The 20,603-nt window shown below is 39.0% G+C and overlaps 1 protein-coding gene across 3 annotated transcripts in view; it reads right to left on the reverse strand.

Moving 5' to 3' along the window:
• The window catches only part of LOC124154711, a 143,965-nt gene that overhangs the window by 47,376 nt on the left and 75,986 nt on the right, over window positions 1–20,603 (reverse strand). For 2 of the 3 annotated variants that reach the window (XM_046528594.1, XM_046528596.1), the window contains exons 3-7: window positions 13,380–13,892; window positions 11,917–12,102; window positions 9,641–9,932; window positions 8,040–8,251; window positions 3,014–3,244 (exon numbers count right to left, since the gene is read on the reverse strand). In XM_046528594.1, coding sequence (XP_046384550.1) covers window positions 3,014–3,244; window positions 8,040–8,251; window positions 9,641–9,932; window positions 11,917–12,102; window positions 13,380–13,892 — 1,434 coding nt within the window. Of the gene's footprint in view, window positions 1–3,013; window positions 3,245–8,039; window positions 8,252–9,640; window positions 9,933–11,916; window positions 12,103–13,274; window positions 13,893–20,603 lie in introns of those variants that run through there. The other variant, XM_046528595.1, reaches the window with a different exon arrangement.

Genomic DNA, 20,603 nt, shown 5'->3' on the forward strand with positions numbered 1-20,603 from the left:
TCACCATGGCCAAAAAAACACCAAACACGTCTAAGCGAGAAAATAAAAATAAAGGAGTAATATGAGAGTTTCGAAATTAATTTATCTTCCTATTCGCTCTGCAAAATTAAAAAAAAACAAAAGCGCCCAAGGAATGCAGACGATGAAGAGTTATAAGGAGCTTTGTTCGGGTGGTTTTGCCCACTCAAATCTGCGGGAACTTCTGAGAAAGAGGCTATGCCTAAGCCTAAAGTGGAGTATTTCAGGGATAGATTGCGAATCGAGAATTTTAAGAGTGCGGAAGGTTGATTATACTAATGCAAAGCACCAAAGCATTATCTCCCCTCATAATTGCTGGTGATGCCTGTGGTGTAAACCCGAAGTCGTGGAAGAAAGGACTCCGATCATAAGTATCTTTAGAAGTATTCCCCGCGTCATATAACATACACGAAACGGAACTTTGTTACATACAACTCCCAGACAAAACCCTTGCAGTATGAGGTATTTCTTGCAATGATGCCTCTAAAGGTAGGTATAGTGCGCCTTAGCGATGATGTAGGATGTACGAAGCAATGATACTCAGCGTGAATTGTCCAGATGGACGTATTTATTCTCCGCTGCGGATTTACAAGGGTGAGCTATTCGTGTCAGTGGTCGGAGTCGTACTGGCGCTCTCTTTTGTCACGTGGGTAGCCGAGCATCCCCTGGTGGCCGCTGGAAGAACTCACAGAACAACTAACTCTCGTTTGCAGTGCCATGGTAAACTCGGTGTATTACTTCAAATACGTCACGAGCGTAACAGTCAAAAAGAAACTTTTTTCAACAACGGCAATTTTAATCACATCATTTTTCAAACTTAGCAAACTTTTTACCGTAGATGATGAAGATATTACATTATCTGATAGAAAAAGTCTTCCAAGGCGGGAACGTTATATAACCTTCCACCGTCTTCGCCTGTAGAAACAAATGTAATGCATTATTTTACTTCACTGCCGCTTAACGTACAGAAACAATAAGCATACACCAATGGAAACATTTGAGGCATTAAATAACCGCGATACTGTTTTATCAGTTCATTTTTGAATTTTCAGTGGAAAATACCAAAATAATAGAATGATCACGTAAATGAACTAATTAAGTGCATAGAAAAATGGCTTCGTCGGTTGTGCATTGGCATAATGATTGACAAAACAATGCTTTGCATGATTTTTATTCAGTGCGGCGCTTATAAATTGTTTGAATAGTTAGTCATTGTTTGAGTAAGGAAATTTAGTGATGCAAAAAAACATCGCCTTTCGTCTGGATTTATGCTTACGTTTATCAGATAGATGTTTATCTGTCGGCACACCACTCCTGTTCCTGTATATCTGTTCGCAACAGGTATATTGGCTATTATTTGCTCCACCTCCGGTAAAGCAACAATTTGCTATAACGAGTGTTTATTAGTGCACCGTGGGGTGTCGTTATATCGAGGTTGCACTGTATAGTGGATGTAATTAATTACAAGTGGAATAATTAATTTATCATCTATTGTCAGGTTAGTTCTTCCTTTTTTCCCACCTATAATGATTACTACAACAATTAACCAATTAATGCTGTTCCATTTTAAAACTCTTTAAAATTCCATGATATACAGGGATCATTGTCCCAGTGAATTTACAAAAAGGAATTAGGACTGTAGGGAATTTTCAATTCTCAACCTACACAAATTATGACTTGCATAATCCTTTCCCTAAAGTTAATTCACAACATTTTAAAGTCCGTAGCTCTATGATTTGGTAAAAATTTAGTCATTTAAGCAGTTTTACAAACCTTACCACATTTTCATTTACTGCTGGTAGGCAATTTCTCTGATACATATTTCATTCAATGAACATAATGTTCCAATAATAAATGAGGAATAAAAAGTAGTCAGGGACATCATCACTCTAGAAAATTGGGAATACATACAGGGATACCACAACAGTGAATTTTTTTTGCTGGAAATGTTACAGAATACCCTCAGGAATTTTCTGCAGTGTGAATATGTAAGACAGCAACATAACCAATATGCCTTTTTTTAGCAAGTTGAAAAGTCAACTTGCTCTTGTGTTTTTGTATTTTGTGTCCCTGTAATAACAAAAAATTAGATACAATATTTTCGGAACAAGTAAATTTTGTTCTTGTACTTCATAGTCTGTATATCAAGGGAATAAAGAATGTGTATTCATTGGAAAATTGCAAAGTAATATTTCCCTAGAGTTCAATGGTATAGCGATGGGGAACGTCCGGGGGGTGCTGAAATATAAAATCAAAGTCGATTTGCTTCATAAATGAAAACAAAATACTAAAAAATCAAGAACTAACAAAATTTTTCTTAGACAAATTAAGTTTTTTTGATTATGAAAAATGTTAGTTTGAAAAACCTCTTCTTAATAACATGCTTCAAAACATTTTCCCCAAACAAAATTCCTGGCTACTGCACTGCTTGTGTTGTTGCATCATTTTGCATTTTTTCTATTACCAGGGGCACAATGTTTTTGGAAAACCTGGCTAGAATTTTGTTTCCTCTCTTTTCATCCAACCTTGACTGTTGCTCTGAGAAAAAGACAATTCCTTCAGGATTTTGAAAGGTTTTGATCCTATTACATCAACGCTATTAATATCAAAATCTAGCTGCAGTATTACCTCATCCCTGAGCACCAACGTTCCGTCATTTAAATCTAACAAAGGGGAAAGAAAGAAAGATGGTCAAACTTTCTCTCAAACTACATTTAAGATTTGCATTTTGCTTTTTCTTTCTTTCCTAGTTTTCTAGTACTTCTATTTTAAATCTTAAATTAATCCATTCATAATTTGAAACTCGTACCTCCTTTACATTCTTTCATTATGCATGAAGAAAAAACCTCAAGTTTCCTCAGGTAAAACAAAAATTACATATTGTAAATCTAAAAATCCCATGTAATTCGCTTCAAATGCTCAGCTGCGGAACTACGGTGGTTCCTCCACAACCAGATCCACAAATGGAGTGTACTTAATTGCCAAACATACATACCCAAGTCACAGGCTTTCCCAGTGTATCCGGAGGAGCAGTTGCACTTGCCAGAAGAATCATCGCACGAGCCCCCATTCAAGCAGGTGGGTATGCAGCCCAGAGGCAAGCACGTCCGCTGATCACCACTGAGCACATGGCCTTGGGGGCAAGAGCACTCGTAGCTACCAAATGTGTTGGAGCAGTCGTGGGAGCAGCTCATAGAACTCGGCAATGACAGGCACTCGTCAATATCTGAAATACAAGCAGTCAGCAATCTACACTACATAATTACATATTTTGTCCATCGATGGATTCATCTTCCCCAGATAATTGCAACCTACGTACATGGTCTATCCCAAAAGTTGATATGATTTTTTTTCACACAAGGATGACAGGAGTTTTGCACTAGGCTCATTCTGATCCATTAAGGTTTTTTAACGTCATGCACATTTTTGTCATTAAGATGTCAAATTCTTTGGCATATTTTAGCAGTGCAGTGCAAATAGGCAATTACGCATGGAAAGTAACTTAACATCAATCAAATTCCCCGAAAAATACGATTTTGTAGGAGTCAGGAAATGTTTACATTTTTGTATTTAGGAAACCTGCAACGTAGGAGGAGCTCCTCCCTGGTTCCAAAATTCTCTCCTAGTAAACAAGCTCTACATAGGTAGTACATCATTATCATGTACTCCACAGGAATTATGCAAAGGCGATTGTCAAGTGCCAATCTCCTCTGGAAAGTTGCATATGGGAGAAACATGCTGAGGAATGGCTAAAAAGATAAAGAAGCAGTTAGGATCACCAAGTAAAAGTAGCATAAAGCACTGCAGGAACAAGTGACTTGGTACGCATTCACGCGCACGGGTGCAGAAAGTAGTTAAAAGTAGTATAGCTTGTTTGCCTTAGCAGAGCATGCATGGAGGGAGGTAGAACACAACAATGATATTGAAGAGCAAAGATATTTCCAAAAGAGAGCCTTAACTACCCAAGGCAGATCAGAGAAGTCTTGGAAATCATCAAGATAGACTCAACGGAGACCAGTGGCGCAGCAAGGGGGGGGGGGGTTTGGGGGTTAAAACCCCCCCTAGAGTTCAGAGAAATTTTTCAGTTTAATCCATTTTCTTTAATTGGATCGATATCACTAAAAGAATAGTGAAAGGATTAATTAAATATCCCCCAGAAAGCCGTGAAACTCACTATTTTGAGCCGTTTATCTTAAAATTCCGCAATAGGGTAGTTTCCTTCATCAAAGAAAACGAAAGTCATTGATTGCGTTTCGTTACCCACCATTACTGTATTCATTAAATACAAATTATTTCGTTTTAGAAATACCGGTTTAGACGAATGGCAATGGTCCATTTTTATCCTCATTTGAAAAGGGCCAGATTGGCGCCCATGCGATGCTACTCCACGTGACGTCACAGGGACCTAGTTTCTATACGAGTCGATAGGAGTTTTACATCGTCTGAGATTACCAATGCATGCATGAGGCGCAGAGCTCAGGGAAACATGTCTTAATAATCCTTATTTAAGCCAAGCGCTACCAGCCAGCAGGACACTCAACTACCTGCTAGCAACCTGCGTCGTATCAGCGCTCAACTCGCCTCAAGGTCACCTCACAAGGCAGTAGCGGGAACCAGAAATACGTCACACGGAGAGATTTCCCGACATTCATACTTACGCGTCGCGTTTTCGCGCGCTAGAAAATTTTCACTTTTCCTTTAATCGCGAAAAATAGATATCGTCATTTAAAAATCTAAAAGCGTGAAATACGTACTCCAGCACCTCAATTATGTAAATGTGACAGCGACGACGGCGATAGATGACCATCATGTTCCGCTGTATCGCGCGATCATGTAAGCCACCGTCATCGCGCGTATCATATAGGTACGAGCGCGTGAGGTTGGTATCATTGAGAAATCTGAAGAGCCAATGAAATCCTTCGACACATCTTTGTCCGAGAATGCGTCGTCTGCGGAGTCTTTGAAATAACAATAACAAACAACGAAAACATAAAATGGATGCAATTCAAAGCTAAGTACTTCACTTCTCCAATAGATAATAGTATGATAAAGTACTCGTATAATGGTAAAGTTATTGGAAAAGTGTAGTATTACTTTTCGATGTGTGATAACGTAATCCATTATGCTAATAATCGCCGGGAGATGCTGCAGTCATTATATTTACTATATCGTAGAGAATGGCCGAAAAGTCGTGACCTTGGATTGAAACTAATTAATGTTGAAATGATAATGGAAGTGTAATCGCGCTAGCGATTTGAATGTAAGTAGTTAATAGTTGATTTATGATGATTAAAAAATCGAAAAGGAGTTTAACGATGTTCATGGTGAAACAAAACTCAGTACTATTCCACAAACTTTTATTTTAACAGTCTTCTACTTTCGACGTTTATACCGTCATTATCAAGACTAACCTGACTGTTAAAATAAAAGATTGTGGAATAGTTCTGAGTTTTGTTTCACCATGAACATTTCAACGTTCCAAGAAGTAACGCCCAAATCAGTTGAGTTTAACGATGTTGACATGTTGAAGAACGTACTTGGCAAATGTTGATAATTAAACTTCGATATAAAGTAATTGACGTTTGAATCACGGATGTACTTCGATTAGCAGTACTTTCCAAGTTGTTGTGTGGAAATAAAGCAGCTCAATAGAATTCACTACCGTGCGCATATAACAATTGAACAACGTGGACAACTAATAATGTCAAGAGAGCACTCCAGTAGAAATAATTAAGGATTTCATTGGTTTTTAATCGATTATGGGGCATTTTTAAATAAAATAAACAATATTTTTTTCCTAATATATGCATTTAGTGCTCGTTTTTATGTCAGCATATGCTTGTCACCATGGGTTTCGAACGTGATGACGCTGGCAGCGTGATAAAGAGAGCGATCACGGTTTCATAATCGCTGCTATCACCTTCCGTCGTGGGAATCGCGTTGCCCCTGGCAACGACATCGCTCTCACCCTTCTCACAGTTACATAATTAGGGTGCAGGAGTAATAATCTTTCAATTTAGGCAATAAAAAAATAATAGGAAACCACCCTATTCATTAATCTCGCACCTTCCGCTTATCCTGGAGGGTATTCCATACCCCCACACACCTCGGTATTAGTTGCACCTAAACCCCCGCCCCCCAGCCTTAATTCCTGGCTGCGCCCCTGACGGAGACAATGGCTGCCCAACAGCAATGTATGGGAGAGCTAACCTAGCAATGTTTAGCAGAAGAATGCCCAGCAAAACAACCAGGCTAAACAACCTTTAAATTGAAGATGGAAGCAAGATGGCTTTCAAAAATAAAGTCTCCCTAAGTCAAAAAATGTGGTTGAAGAACACAGAATTATGCACTCATCGTGAGCAACCCTGTAGAAACCTTTGGTCAGTGGCGTAACCAGGGGGGGTCCAGGGGGTCCGGACCCCCCCCCCCAAATATACAAATACAATTATTTTCCTTCATAAAAGGAAACAAAATATTGAAAAATCAGGAATTTACAAAATATTTCTTTAACAAATGAAGTTTTTTCGATTATGAAAAGTGTTAAAATTATTTAAAAAATCCCATTAATTAGTACTCTGTTTTTCAAAAAATTTACCCCCTGGTTTTGGACCCCCCGAACAAAATTCCTGGCTACGCTACTGCCTCTAGTAAATTCCACCAGCAAATTTTATAGTCAGAAGTTGCATCAAGCAAATAGGTACATGCACCTAGCCATGGAAATTAACTGCTAGAATTTTAAGGGCAGGGCCTCTAACAATGTATTACAACCCAGATAGCACAAAGTAAGTGAGTTAACCGTTTCTTATGGTTTTCTTACGGAAAAAATTGATAAGCAGCTTATCGTAAGCTAAGGGATTTATATAAGGCAAGGGTAAGTCGTTAGGGGCGTTTAGGTAAGGAATGCCGTCAAATATCCTCAGGCAATGTAAGTCACTTCTGATGGAGCGCCAAAGGCGGCTGAACAGCGTACTACACATGCTACGCGGCTCATCTTGACATGAATTTAAAGGCTATTGGGGAAATTTAGCGAGTTTTTATAAGGGCTGAACAACTGATAACAGATTTTCCCGTAAATAGAAAAAAATTAATAACTGCAAGCAACCGGCTATTGAAGATATAAAGCATAGCACAAGTACTCTATCTATGCGGCGGAAAGAAAAAAAAAAATAACATCGGGGTGGATCCGAACGTGCGACCCTCGGAGATGAAGTACTACACGCTAACCACTGCACCACGGCAGTTGTTGAGAACAGGAGGCGTAGTTACTAATTAAATATCCAATTATGTAAAAAAACTTGTTTGGCATGTGCATGAAAAACTGAATTTATTCAAGGTCCATACATTTTAACATTTGTGAATTTTAAATTATGGTTTGATAACCCGATGCCTACAATACGTATATTAGATGTTCCTTCCGGCATTTCTATATTATTCTACGTTGGTATTCTTGTGAAATTGTGTTTTTCTTACGACCTTCGTTAAGCTATCAGTTCATAAATGTGAATGATTTTCAAATTATGGCGGTATGATGTTATTTCTCCTCATAATATAGAAGCGCCAATAATAAAAGCATTGTTTTAATGCATAAAGGCCTTAATTAACACTCTGTAACGATGGGATAATAACAGCATCTACGGAAGTGCTGAAAGTTTGGCATCCATTTTGCCATTACTCTGGATGTTTGTCACCCTGGCCGTAAGAAAGCCATAACAAGCTTACTTGAGAAGCGACTTCCTTATTTCTTCCTTTCACCTTATCTCAATGACTTATAATGCGCTAGCTGGGAAGTACCTCGAAAATTTCAACTTACCGTATTTCTCCAAATATAGCCCCCTCTGATTACAATCCCCCCTCATTTTGAGGCTTCAGTTTCAGGAAAATATTTAAAAATGAATTTGAATGTACTTTTTGAATGTGCTTTTACTTTTACCAAGCTCAGTTTTCGAAAAAAAAAGGGGGGACTATATTCAGATAAATACGGTATATTTCCACAAAATATTATAAAATCATTTAAAACACACCTTCCTCACAAGACTCTCCAGTGATACCAACTGGGCATATGCAATACCCATTCAAACATGTTCCTCCATTCAAGCACTTATCTGAACATGGCTGGGCTCCAATTGGCACATCCAGTCCCAAGAAACGGCTGTTGTAGCTCAACTGGCTAATGTGCTCTTGAATAGGCGGATTATTTTGATTGGTGGTAGATGTCAACCCAGTAGAAATGTGGCTAAGAAAAAATAATATGGAGGAAATTTCATTAGGAAATATATCAATAGCATGGGTCTCCATACACAACAAGGACTGCCACAATTACCCTAAAATCTATTATGTATTTGCATACCACGGATAGTTGGTGGACAGAGCTAACTAGGTGGTGATCCGCCCCCCTTACACTAAGGGGGTTTCAATTTTGGTTCTCCACCCCCCCCCCCCCTCAAGTATACTACTGAGTGCACAAACCTCAAATCTTTTCTTGTCTTAATTATGCACATCAACACTTGGCATATTAAACTATAAGTTCAGATGAAGTTAACTCTTGAGCAATTTCACAAAGAATCCAAGTGGACTAGATAGAAGAGACCCTAATCCATTTTGTAGAAGCTTAATTGATGCTTCCACATATATTGGCGTGCATTGTAATGGGTTGTTAACAAAATTCTCCACAGCACAGAATATGAGTGCAGAGCAATCGATTTATCTCTCAATATTTTGGAGAGAGTATTTGCAATTGCAAGGAATGGAATTGAAAAATAAAGAATTTGATAGATTTTGAATATCCTCACAAACATTAATTTTATCTCACGGCCCTAATTATATCTTATTTCTACGTGAAATTCAGATCCCTCTGCCATCAGCAGCATGAGAGGCAACTTAAGCTCATTTAATGGGTAATCAAACCTCTAGAGGGCAACTAGAGAATCCTCTAAATGCAATATTCATGAAGGAACGGTTCACATTTACTATAGACTTGATATTTCAGAGGCTTTGAGTTTGGCTGCAATGGATTACAAAAGTTATGAAAAATAAAGTCATTCGCTGAAACGTATACAACCACTCCCCAGTAAATGCAATCAATTCATTGCATGAAAGGTGAGGGCAAATTGAGACAGATCCATTCCTGTCATCAAGTTCCATGAAGACATATTTCATGGAGAGTAAATAGGTTCTAAAATATGGCTATCACATTAGTAATTAAATTTCAAATTAATTCCAATTTGAATTTAATATAATGCGGTAAAAATTGCTTTAAAAATTGTTTAATGGAGTTCATAGATTATTTTTATTTCATTTGTCGATAATTTTCGAGTCGAGAAAATATCAATAAATAATGCCTTCTAATGAGCAACATGCTTTACCTCAAGCTGAATGGAGAAATAAATAGTATTTAGTAACATCTCTTCAAGCTTTTGCTGGTATTTAAATAAAAGGGACTTCAAGTTGAAATCCAAAAATCCATTGTTGTCTTTAAATGCTTTGAAGCATGACATAAAAATGTTAAAAAGTCACAAGCAAAAAAAATTGGGAATCAACTTTTTGATGATCCTGGAAACTCCAGGAAAAGCTGTAATTATAGTCAATTCCAATAAATCGAGCATAGGCAATAAATGGCGATTACCTGCTCATATCATAAGCAACATTATGCCTACTCCAGTCCACATAATCATCGTCGTCATCATCATCATCGTATCCACTACGATGGGGAATGCACGTCCGCCCGTCATGGTGCAGCGCCATCCCTTGGGGGCAGTGGCAAACAAAGCCCCCAGCGTGGTTTGAACACGAGTGCGAGCACGAGCCCAGTGAGCACTCGTCAACGTCCACACACAAGGATGCTGCTCCTTGCTCCTCCTTAGCCCCACCCCCACTCAGCAGGGTGTAGCCCTTGTGGCAGCTGCAGCGGTAACTGCCTGCAGATCAGAAAAGAAAACTATTGCCGGTGTCTCCAAGGGATGTTGGCGACAATTGAATCGAAAAAACCACATGAGTCACTCCAACGATTCTATTCTCTGCTGCCTATGTACTGTTCCTGCTCCTGCATTGTAAATGAGCTAAGCAGCTCCCGAGTAACAAACAAGCATTTTCGTAAGGTCATAACACACAGTCTCACCATTGGGACCTATTGCACTTTCCAAGTGATATCGATGGCTAAGTTCTAACAACACTTTCCTCAAAATTTGGCCGGTCTGAGTTAATACTGTTAATAAAAAATAAAATTCAAGCAAAAAACAACTCTTTGTTTGCAAATGTATACTTCTTTTTCAGTTTTATGTATTTCTGGTTTTTAATTTCAATTAAAATAATACACAATTAATATAATAAATCGTTTTTTTGTTCTTCTGAAGAGTAGCCATTTTTGAGATACGTATTGGTAGAACTTAGCCATCGATATGCCTAAATGTCTGATCTTGAGTCCCAGACTGCCTTCTTGGGCTGACCCTGGCCCCTGTGTCTGATGACACTGTCCAGTCAGCAATCCACCAATTCGATCGATGGATTTTTCTTCCTCATAGGAAAATCCACTAGGATTGGTAGCATATTAATTGCGTTTCGCTTGGTTTCGCTGTTAGTAGGGCCCGCCCGCCTTTGTGACGGCGCGGGATTCCTCGTCCCTTCCCTTCCTCCCTATCCCCTCCCCGGAAACGTCGTCGGGCTCTCATCGCAGCAGCGCCTCCTTCCTTGTTCCTTCCCATCCTTCTCCTTCTGGGTGCAGAGGAGAAAAGCTAGCGCTTACAGTTCCTGCCCCAGGAGAGTATCCTTGCGAGCCCGCCCTAGGGTATCGTTTCCACTGTCCAGTCAGCAACCCCACCTGTCTTCATTCTCCACCAAACGTGCAAAATGGGAGATGGTCACTCACCTCCTTAGTTATCGCTAGTGGCGTACTTATCGCACACAAGCCACTGATTCAACAAAAGGAGAAAATTTATGGCTCATTGATGAGAGCACAAAAGACTACATTGAAGCACAAGAAAGTGGCCCCCATAACACACAAACATTCCCTCACATTTCCCGACTATAAAACAGTGGACACATCAGTCACAATGAGTGATCACCTCTGATCACTGAGGAAGTGTGCCGTAAAAAAATCATAGAACTGATCAACATGGCACTGATCATTTGCCAGTTTAGTGAGTGAGGGAAATATTGGCTTACTTCTGATCACAATGGAGAAGAAGAAGAGAGGAAATCAGGTGAGTCATGTTGAGTACTTCTAAATTCAGTGCACTCAAACAGAGTGATCATGATGTAATGATTAAGAGATCATTGGCCGAAGTGAGGTTGAATGCACCCAATGAATGTTTTACAGCCATCCTCAATTTAAATAAAATCCTCAAGCCTCAAGGCTGCTCCTAAGTGAGTAAGTCAAGGGATAATTAAAGGGAGTAATAGGCCACCAAAAAAGACAAAATTTGGCCAGGTGGAGAGGGTGGGAGGTCTGATTCCCTTAAGGGCACTCCAGAAGTATTTGGTGAGAACTTTGAAGAAGCAAAGATTTTATGAAATGCATTACCTTATATTTGAATGAAGACAAGCTTTAGTGTCTTCAAAATTTACACCAAACTCATTTTCCTTTTGCAAGAAGTGCAATGCGAGTTAGATTTTCCTGAAAGTTTAACAATCACTTATCTCACAAGAAATATTTTGCAACCAGTACCAACACTAAAATAAATAAAGCATTGAAGTACATCAAACTTGGTTTATGAAAAAACTATAATAGATGAAGTGAATCTCAAATTGAAATAGTAGATATCATAATGCCATATTTATATTTGATGTCTTAGGAAAGGAGAAAAACACTGTAAATTGCCATTTTGAACTGTTTCTGAACCCTTAATGTATTCAAAAATAAAATTAAAAATTACATGTAAGGTAAATGAATAAAATATGCAATACCTGGTGTATTAATGCACACCTGATCACAAAGCTGTCTTCCTGCATTTCCTGCACACTCATTCACATCGACACACGTATTCCTAACGAGCAAGTACCCTGGATGGCAGCGACAAATGAATGAACCAATTGTGTTGATGCACCCTCCATTACGACACAGAGATGGGTGCACAGAGCACTCATCAATGTCTGAAAATAAAAATAATCAACATAAACAGCCGCATCAAAAAGTGCTCAACAATTTAAACCAATAAATATCTTTTCACATTATTTCATTCAGTTTTCATGCAACGTAATGTTCATATTCCATGCAAAATGTTGCATATAGATAGACAGAGAAATTTATATCAGTCTATCATTTCTATAAAGCTCTATACTCCGTTACAACTATTATAGCGGGTGAGAGATTATGGCATGTGGTGCTGACCTTGGTACTTGGTAAGCTTCCATGGTAAAACATACCATTTAAAGGTTTATGAGTTTTCCGTACTCAAGTTTTCTCATAGGATTGTGCCTAATGGCAATGAGGAGTCATGCGAGGCTAGTCTATTTATTTGAGCAAAGGCCAAGCTTTCTGAATTATGACATATGATGTTCATGCTACCTGAACAAGCTTTGTACAGCCTTCATCCAAATCTGCAGGCTAATTTGACTGGGATTTTTAGCTACTTTTTCTGAGCACAAAAGACCTCAGGGTAGAAATTTCTATTAATTAAAGGACCTATTACATCACCATAATACCTCGTAGCACTGATAAAAACTATGAAGCCATATAAATTTCTACTGATCATAACACAAAAAATAAAAACTTAAATGCCATCAAACAGAGGTCTTTGAGCATTGTACTGTGTAGTGTGCAAATCACTTTCTAAATTAATTTTGAAAATTAAAAATATTTGGAATGAACTATAAAGATTACAGATTTAAAAATAAATGCCCATACCTTTTATAATGAAACCAAATCTCTCTACAAATGAATTCTTAAAAACGTACCAGGCATCATTCATCAAATTTAAGCTGGTTAATATCTGCATGATCACAAGCACATTGTTAATATTTCATCATTCATCAGATACTAAAATTTATAGAAGTCAAATAAAGTACAACGCTATATGATAACAAATGAATATGAAACTCCTAGGTAATGCCAAAAAAAGGTTTACAACACTTAACTACAAAAATTATTTTATTTGATCCAAATTTATGGGTCAAAAAGTGCTGTTGTATAATTAAATTTCACAAACAGGCAACAAGATACAAGAATAGTTACTATGAATTAATATGGAAACAAAACATGATAAAATCTAATACTGTAGAGTGCAGAAGAAGATAAATTGCTTACACTGTTAGAAAATACAAACCTATGAGACAGAATCCATCCATGCAGATAGTAAGTGGTTAGCCAGACAGTTGGAATACTTGGAGGTAGTCGAATCGTTGCAGTGGGGGAACTCATGCTTGCTTACCAGTGCAGCCGACATCAGAGCCATCTGTGATTGCATAGCCATGCCAGCAACCACATCTCACCCCATGACTGCCACTGCTAGACCAGTGGCACACCTGGTGACACACGTGACAAGGGGACGCGGAATACCCATCTTCGTGTGGAACCACATCCGCCTGCTTAGTGCCATGCCGCCAGTCCGAGTCAGAACTTGAAGCAAGAGCCTCACCCCTGGCGGAGCCATAAAGCCCTTCGTCCCCAACGCCCACTACATCCTGATATTCTTCCCTCTCTTCGCCACCCTCATCATCGAGGTCAAGGGCGATTGCACCCTTTCTGGTGTCCCACGGCACATGGCTCCTTTGAGCGTGCCTGCCTGGCCGTGGGGATGAGAGATTCTTGTGCCGAGATCTCGTACAAGTTCTGCCATTGGCATGGAGAATGTATCCTGATGTGCAGGAACACTTGAAGCTTCCAATGTTGTTGGTGCAAATTTGTTGGCAACCTCCATTTGACACCAAGCATTCGTTGATATCTGAAAAGTGTACAGAAAATAGCAATTAATTTCCATTAAAACCTACCCCTAAAATATAATTTTCAAGAAATATGCACACAAAAATAATCAGATTGCTCAAGATGCCATCCTGACTGGCAATATTTCTTTACCTCGGCACATATAGAACGTTAGTCATAGGAGGAATTTTGTGAAAACATTCATTAAAAAACTCTCAATGCAATCAGACTGGAAAGGGGAATACATTCCAAAGTCACACCCAAATTACTAATTATAGTTAAAAATGCTTTCCATAACAATAATTATGACTGGTTGTCAAGGAAGTATTTTATTGTGTACTTCAAAGAAAAATGTTAGTTTTTCAGCTAAAAGCATGATTTTCAGGGAAAAATGAATCCTACAAAATATTGATTGAAATAATTTTAAGCTTCATATATTCAGCTCTATGTTAATTAAATCACAGCCTTCTACCTTGACCCTCATACAACAAGTGGGCTTGGGGGTACATATATGCAAGGGCCAATCTATCGACTGATTATTTTTAAACTCACGCCCTTTATTTTTTGGGCTTCATGTAACTTTTCTAACTATTTTTTTGTATCTGTTATTCTTTAACATACACATAGGTATAGAGAGCAAATGAAAAAAAAATAGTTTTTGAAAATGCATACATATTAGGCTTTATAATAATGTTCAAGTGCAAACCTACAAATTTGCCGAAAACCCCTGGTATTCTTCAGCATGCCAAGCAAAATAGGATGGCACACTTGGAGGGTAAAAGACATAATACGCATTAAATCCATCTGTATTTTAGCTACAATGGTTGGAGATGTAATGACACGTCCTTAAATTAAAAAAATTTCCAGCTCAAGTAAAACAGAGAATTTCATTTCACATCCTACTTCCTATCATAAAAGAAGATCAATAAAGTTGAGATGAAATTAAAATCAACCAAATGTCACCAGAGAAATTATTGAAAAATGGCCCCAAAAGAGCAATTAAGAGACTCCTATAAAACAAGCCACCCTCCAAGTGGTAACTGAAAAGCAAAAATGAAACCGCTGCACTGAAACTAATACTTGGCAAATGGGCCACAAGGAATATAGGTCCTTGAAGGCCCTTTGGGCCAATTACGACAGATTAGATAGCATAGAAACCTTCTCCACAGACACGCATTCTTTTTTATGCATACTCATTATGGGCAAGAGTGTAGCCCCATTAACACACCAGCTACCGTAAGGACACTGAAGATAAGTAATGTTAGACCTAGACAAAGGATGGGCTAATGGGTGACCATTCAGAACTGAACCACAGAGCTCTTGTCTGTTGTTAGCTATCTGCAGTGCTAAACATAAAAATTTTTGGATAAATATTGCTAAAGAAATTGATATTACTGATCACAGGAAAAGTTGCTAAGTCATTTTAATGGTGAATAATATCTTATGACTATAGAAAATTTTCCATACATTCAAGTTACTGCACTAAGATGAAGTTAATTAAGCCAATAAATTCTAAATAACTTCAACTTGCACTTTAATACATGAGGAAATACATCACAGATATTATCCTGAATGTTCCTAATAATAGCAAGGTGGACAGTCTTTGCTTCCTCCTTCAAAAGATGTCTATCATTAATATTCTCAAGATGACCACAAATTTAACCCCATGAAATACCCCAGATAGAAACTACAGTGCCCTGAACTCATGGCCAATAACTAAATGGTACTGCTAATTGGCTTCCAAACATGAGCGGTAAGTACGTGAAAAAGTGAAAAATATCAAGTAAGCGACTCTTCAAAAAGATAATTCTTTCAATGAAAAGATATTGGAAGAGGAGCTTCCATTACAGAGATCTCTGGAAAAATATAAACAAAAATCTGACCAAAATATTTCACTTTTCCTTTGCTTGGGGTACCTACGTCGTGAGGATCCAATGCATTCAAATGGTTTCTGCCGATTCCTGCAAGTTTCAAAAAACTGACTTTTCTTGGACACTCACTTTCCAGGGTTTTTCTAAAGACCAAAATTCCCTGAGAAATCTGGATTTTTCCCATCCACGTAAATGGACAACCTGCCTCATTATGTATTGCCATCCAAACTGCTAGAAACTGCTGCATCTTTGGCTACATAATTACCATGAGCTCATGCTGCTCATGAGGTGAGTCGATGTAATTATCTTCGAGAAAAATAAAATTATAACATATTATTACATATTTGCGAATGTCTGTATCATTTAGATACAATTTTATTATCATTCTTCCATATATGTATACAGGTGCCCAAATGGCTAAGAACTTAGAGTTGGGATATAAATATGGAAGGCATCACTAAAAAGGCATTCCAAACACTACATTGGGTCATGAGAAATATCAAAGGGACCAGCAAGTTCACAAAAGACATGGCCTGTAAAACTTTTGTTCGACTAATCATTGGGTATGGTGCAATGAATGGTATAGGATTGGTGATTGAAATGTGTTGGTCAATATCGATTTTTCAAGGAATCAATTTTCAATCGAAATCGAATTTATCTCCAAAAGTTGTTCAAACATTGAAAATAGCGCCTTCTCACCCTCCCGCATGAGCTGAACTTTTTTCGAACTGCCCTCGCTGTAGTAGGTGCCAGTTGTCCGACCGCTAGAGTTTCCTGTGGATTATGCAACCCGCCGTGCAGCTTTAGGACACCCTTCAAGTAAACTAAACAAAAATGCGAGGTTGCCCTACGAAAGGAACTGTCCCCCTTGCCGTGAAAGGGCGAAGTTCACACGTCTGTGGCCTATTCCGGGGTGAGCTCTAACCTCGCCTAACCTAACCACCCTTCGGGCTGATATAGCCACTGATTGATGCCATTTCAACATCAAAAGCAACGGAGTACCTATGCTTTACTAAGGAGGAATTCGCCGGGAACAAAAGAGTGGTCCATTGAAAGTGATGAGTTCTCTCAAATCACGACTGAATGAGTCTAAGTATGCGTATTTTCGCATTCATCTCCCGAATTCATGGGTTAATAATGAATGCAGAAAAACGTAGCACTTTCCGGCCTACAAATCTATATACTCTCGTTGGTTATCACAAATGCCCCCGAAATTCAAAATGAAATCAATAACAGGAACAGCAATAACAGGAAAAGCAAAATGAAATCAATTCGGGTATGGTATGCTTTCGTTTTTGCTCATCGTTCGGATTTTGCGTTTTCGGAGGAGACGACCCACAGCTTCGGTCATTGGCGGATAGTTAGGGAAGGAATTATGTGGGCGGAAACCAATTGTCGGCATTAGCCTGATCTTCACTAAAGGCCGCCATTTCACAGCCGTGGAGGTGACAGCTTAACCTCCCGTCGGATGAAAGGAGTGCTGTACGCACTTGAAGTGCCCTCCACAAAGCAATGATCGGGCAGTCTCCATCAATCCCCTGCCACCGCCGGGATATGAACCCGAGCCCATGGCATGCGAAGCCTCCCACCAACCCGATCCCTCCGCAACGCTTAGCGGCAAAATCTGAAGCGAATCAGAGAGGAAGAATAGAAACCGGTGGACAACCAGTCAGAATATATTCAAATCGGAAACATTAGATGTCACAGCAATCAGAAGACCCCTGAAGACGAAGGCCGAATCGAAATGTTGGGAGAAATGGACTCGAGAAACCGTTGGACAACCCGAGAGAAGTTCACAATAAAATGAGTGCACTTCCGGGTCACATTTTGATGGCGAAGATGAAGAGCAGACGACGATCCCATAATGCTCATCTCATTCTGGCCTCCGAGAGAACTCACTCACTCACCAGTTGCGAGAGAGAGGGGGGGGAGGGAGGAAAGCAATGCGATATGGCAAGCGCACTTCCTTCCCATAGCGCCGTGACACCTTTGCCCATGTCGGCGATCATCCATCGCACGGAACACGACCGACAAACATCACGCGCGCCCTCCCCTTCATCATATCCACATCGCTCAAACGCTTTACACTGACGACACACAGAGTAAGTTGAGTCCACAGCACCTCATTTCGCAGGAGGGGGAGCGGGAAGCCAGTTCCGTTGCCAGGGGAGGGGGGGGGGTCCGGACACCCCCCGAATACAATTTTTTTCCCCATAAAAGATAACAAAATATTGAAAAAATCATGAATTTAAAAAATATTTTTTTTACAAACGAAGTTTTTTTCGATTATGAAAAGCATTAAAATTAGTTTAAAACCCTCTACTTAGTACCCTATTTTTTTTTTAATTTCCACCCCTGCTTTCGGACTCCCCCCCCCCCGAACGGAATTCCTGGCTACGCCACTGCTCTCGTCATCTAAATACCACCCCGCAAACCGCCTCAATAGGCTTTGTGGGGGGGGGGGGGGTGATGGACACCAGCCGTGAACAAAGAAATAAATAAAGGAGATTCGCGCACAGTCAGTTCGCGCATCGTGTTTCCCTCAGCACTACTAAAAACTATGGGACCGACTGAGGCACCTGGTGGGCCCGTGCGCCACCCTACGGTATACAGACTATATTCAAAGTAACGGAAATTACTTTGCCGCTTTCATTTCGCGTTTTGCTTTGTTCGCGGTCAATTAACGGTTCGTTTACCTTTTCGTAGTTTTTGCCACTGTTGAAAGTTAATTAATTTCTTTTATAAGATATGTTTATGCAACAAAGTTTTATAAGAGAGACTTTGAGCGTTACTTTGAACAATCCTTAACTGCGCTATTGGAGAAAAAAACAATTGGCCTTAGTTATCCATAATATTAAGTCAATTCTACTCCTGCATTATTGAATTGTAGAAACATTATCTAATATGATAATGAAAGTAAATAGAAAGTTGGATGGGGAAAGAATACTTATAATAAACCGCAGTGAACGCTGATCATGAGTAAGTTCTCAATATAAATTTGAGAAAAAGTTTGTTCTACTTCTTGGAGAGAATAAAATTAGGCTGATATTATGTTTCATAAAAGTCTAATATGTAGTCTAGTATAATATTAAATACATAATAGTCTAATATGACGTCAGTAAAAAACATTTAACCGCAAAGAGAAACTTATGCTAAATTTATTTTTTGTAGAGTCGTAAAATAACATAATGAAACATGTAGGAACGACAAATGTGAAGAGCATATTATATATATACTAAGAACGATAGGAACTGGATGACGCAGATAGCACTTGAAGATGACGCAATGGTGTCGATACTAGTAGTACCAATAAAAAAACCCCAAAGGACAGAAACATAGTTGCTTTCATCATTATTACAGATGGGTCTTCCAAAAGTAACACGCCTGAAACAATTGAATTCATAGGAACTGGACCCACTAATTGCCAGCACTGAAAACGGAAAAACTTCTTTGAGGAAGATTAATTTACCGGGAGTCATATAGTCATTGGAATAGCATCAACTTTCATCATTGGTTTCCGCAAGGGCTGACCGGGGAGGAAATAATACGGAAAATACACAACACGTACAATACACCTAGACCGTTCGTCAAATATAATTTTAAAATATGTTAGTTTTAATGAACAGGATGAAAATAAACGGTAGGTACATCAAAATGAACAGTTGAACAGCTGTTATTGATGTATTTTCGGGTGTTCCTCGCGTACTTATTCGGTTTGTTGCCCGACGTTTCGTGGCCGCTGCTCGTCAATTTTTCTCATGGAATAGGGATAGTTTTTCCGAGGACGGTATTTAAAAGGGTTCATGGAGGAAAGTAAGTTGAAAGGGGAGGGGGCGAAGGAGTTGTCATTTTATTTTTGCATATATTTTGCGGAGCAGGGTTCCACTTGTGGTTGATTTTTAAGCCACAGTCCCTATTGAAATTCTGGTCGCATTTCCCCATTTCCAACGCCTTTCAAAGAAACAGTTTCACAGCTCTATGCGAAAGGATTAAGACTGTCGATTTTCTTCTTCGCGTAAAGCTCGATGTGTATGCGAGGGATCGAAAATGGGAAAATTCGAGTCTCTTTGATTTTATAACTATCACAATCGGTGAATATGACATAAAAATGGCTAATGAGGCCATTACCCGCTATATTGGGGAAAATATTTTCACTCAAAGCTTTCCTCTCGTCTCATTAAAAGAAAATGCGATAATTATCAATGCAAGATTAGCAGCCCAAACACGCTTTTGTACAATCAAAAGATAGGGTCGATGCCTAGTCGCGATCTAAGGATACGACAGTTCAGCCACAGCGGATTAAAGACATCGAAGATAAAACCATCGATAAGGTCTTCGGATGAGAAAACTTGCTCTGGAAATAAACCCAAAATGGAAACTGAAGAGAAGTTTCACGGAGATATTAATGATTTTCACGCTCTTCTGATCTTCACACCAGCGGCGGGTGGATGACTTTCCACAAAGGGAAGAGTGATATTCACTCGCGGAGTTTCAAATCAAAAACTGAAAAAATAGATCTTTAATTCTACGCTGACCATGATTCTAACAGATAATAAGTTTCAACTCATTCATATTAATTCGAGATAGTGCGAAGGCTTCCAAGAGCATTTTTTCGTATTTCACCGCTTCTTGTTAGTTGTGCAAAATTCTAGATTCTAGTGCATCCCAGCAGAGGTCTTCCAGTCGATGTACTTATCTCCGAATTTATCCGAGGCCGGATGCAGGATTTTTTTCAGGGGTGGGCCCAAGGGCCTGAGAGGCAAACAGTCTTCTTATATTTGAGAATAAAACAATATACAACAATTGCTATGGAAATTTTTCTCTTTATTTCAATATGGAAGTTACCAATATAAAATGAAATG

This window comes from Ischnura elegans, chromosome 2 (genome assembly GCF_921293095.1).
Source record: "Ischnura elegans chromosome 2, ioIscEleg1.1, whole genome shotgun sequence".
Taxonomy (NCBI): Eukaryota; Metazoa; Arthropoda; class Insecta; order Odonata; family Coenagrionidae; genus Ischnura; species Ischnura elegans.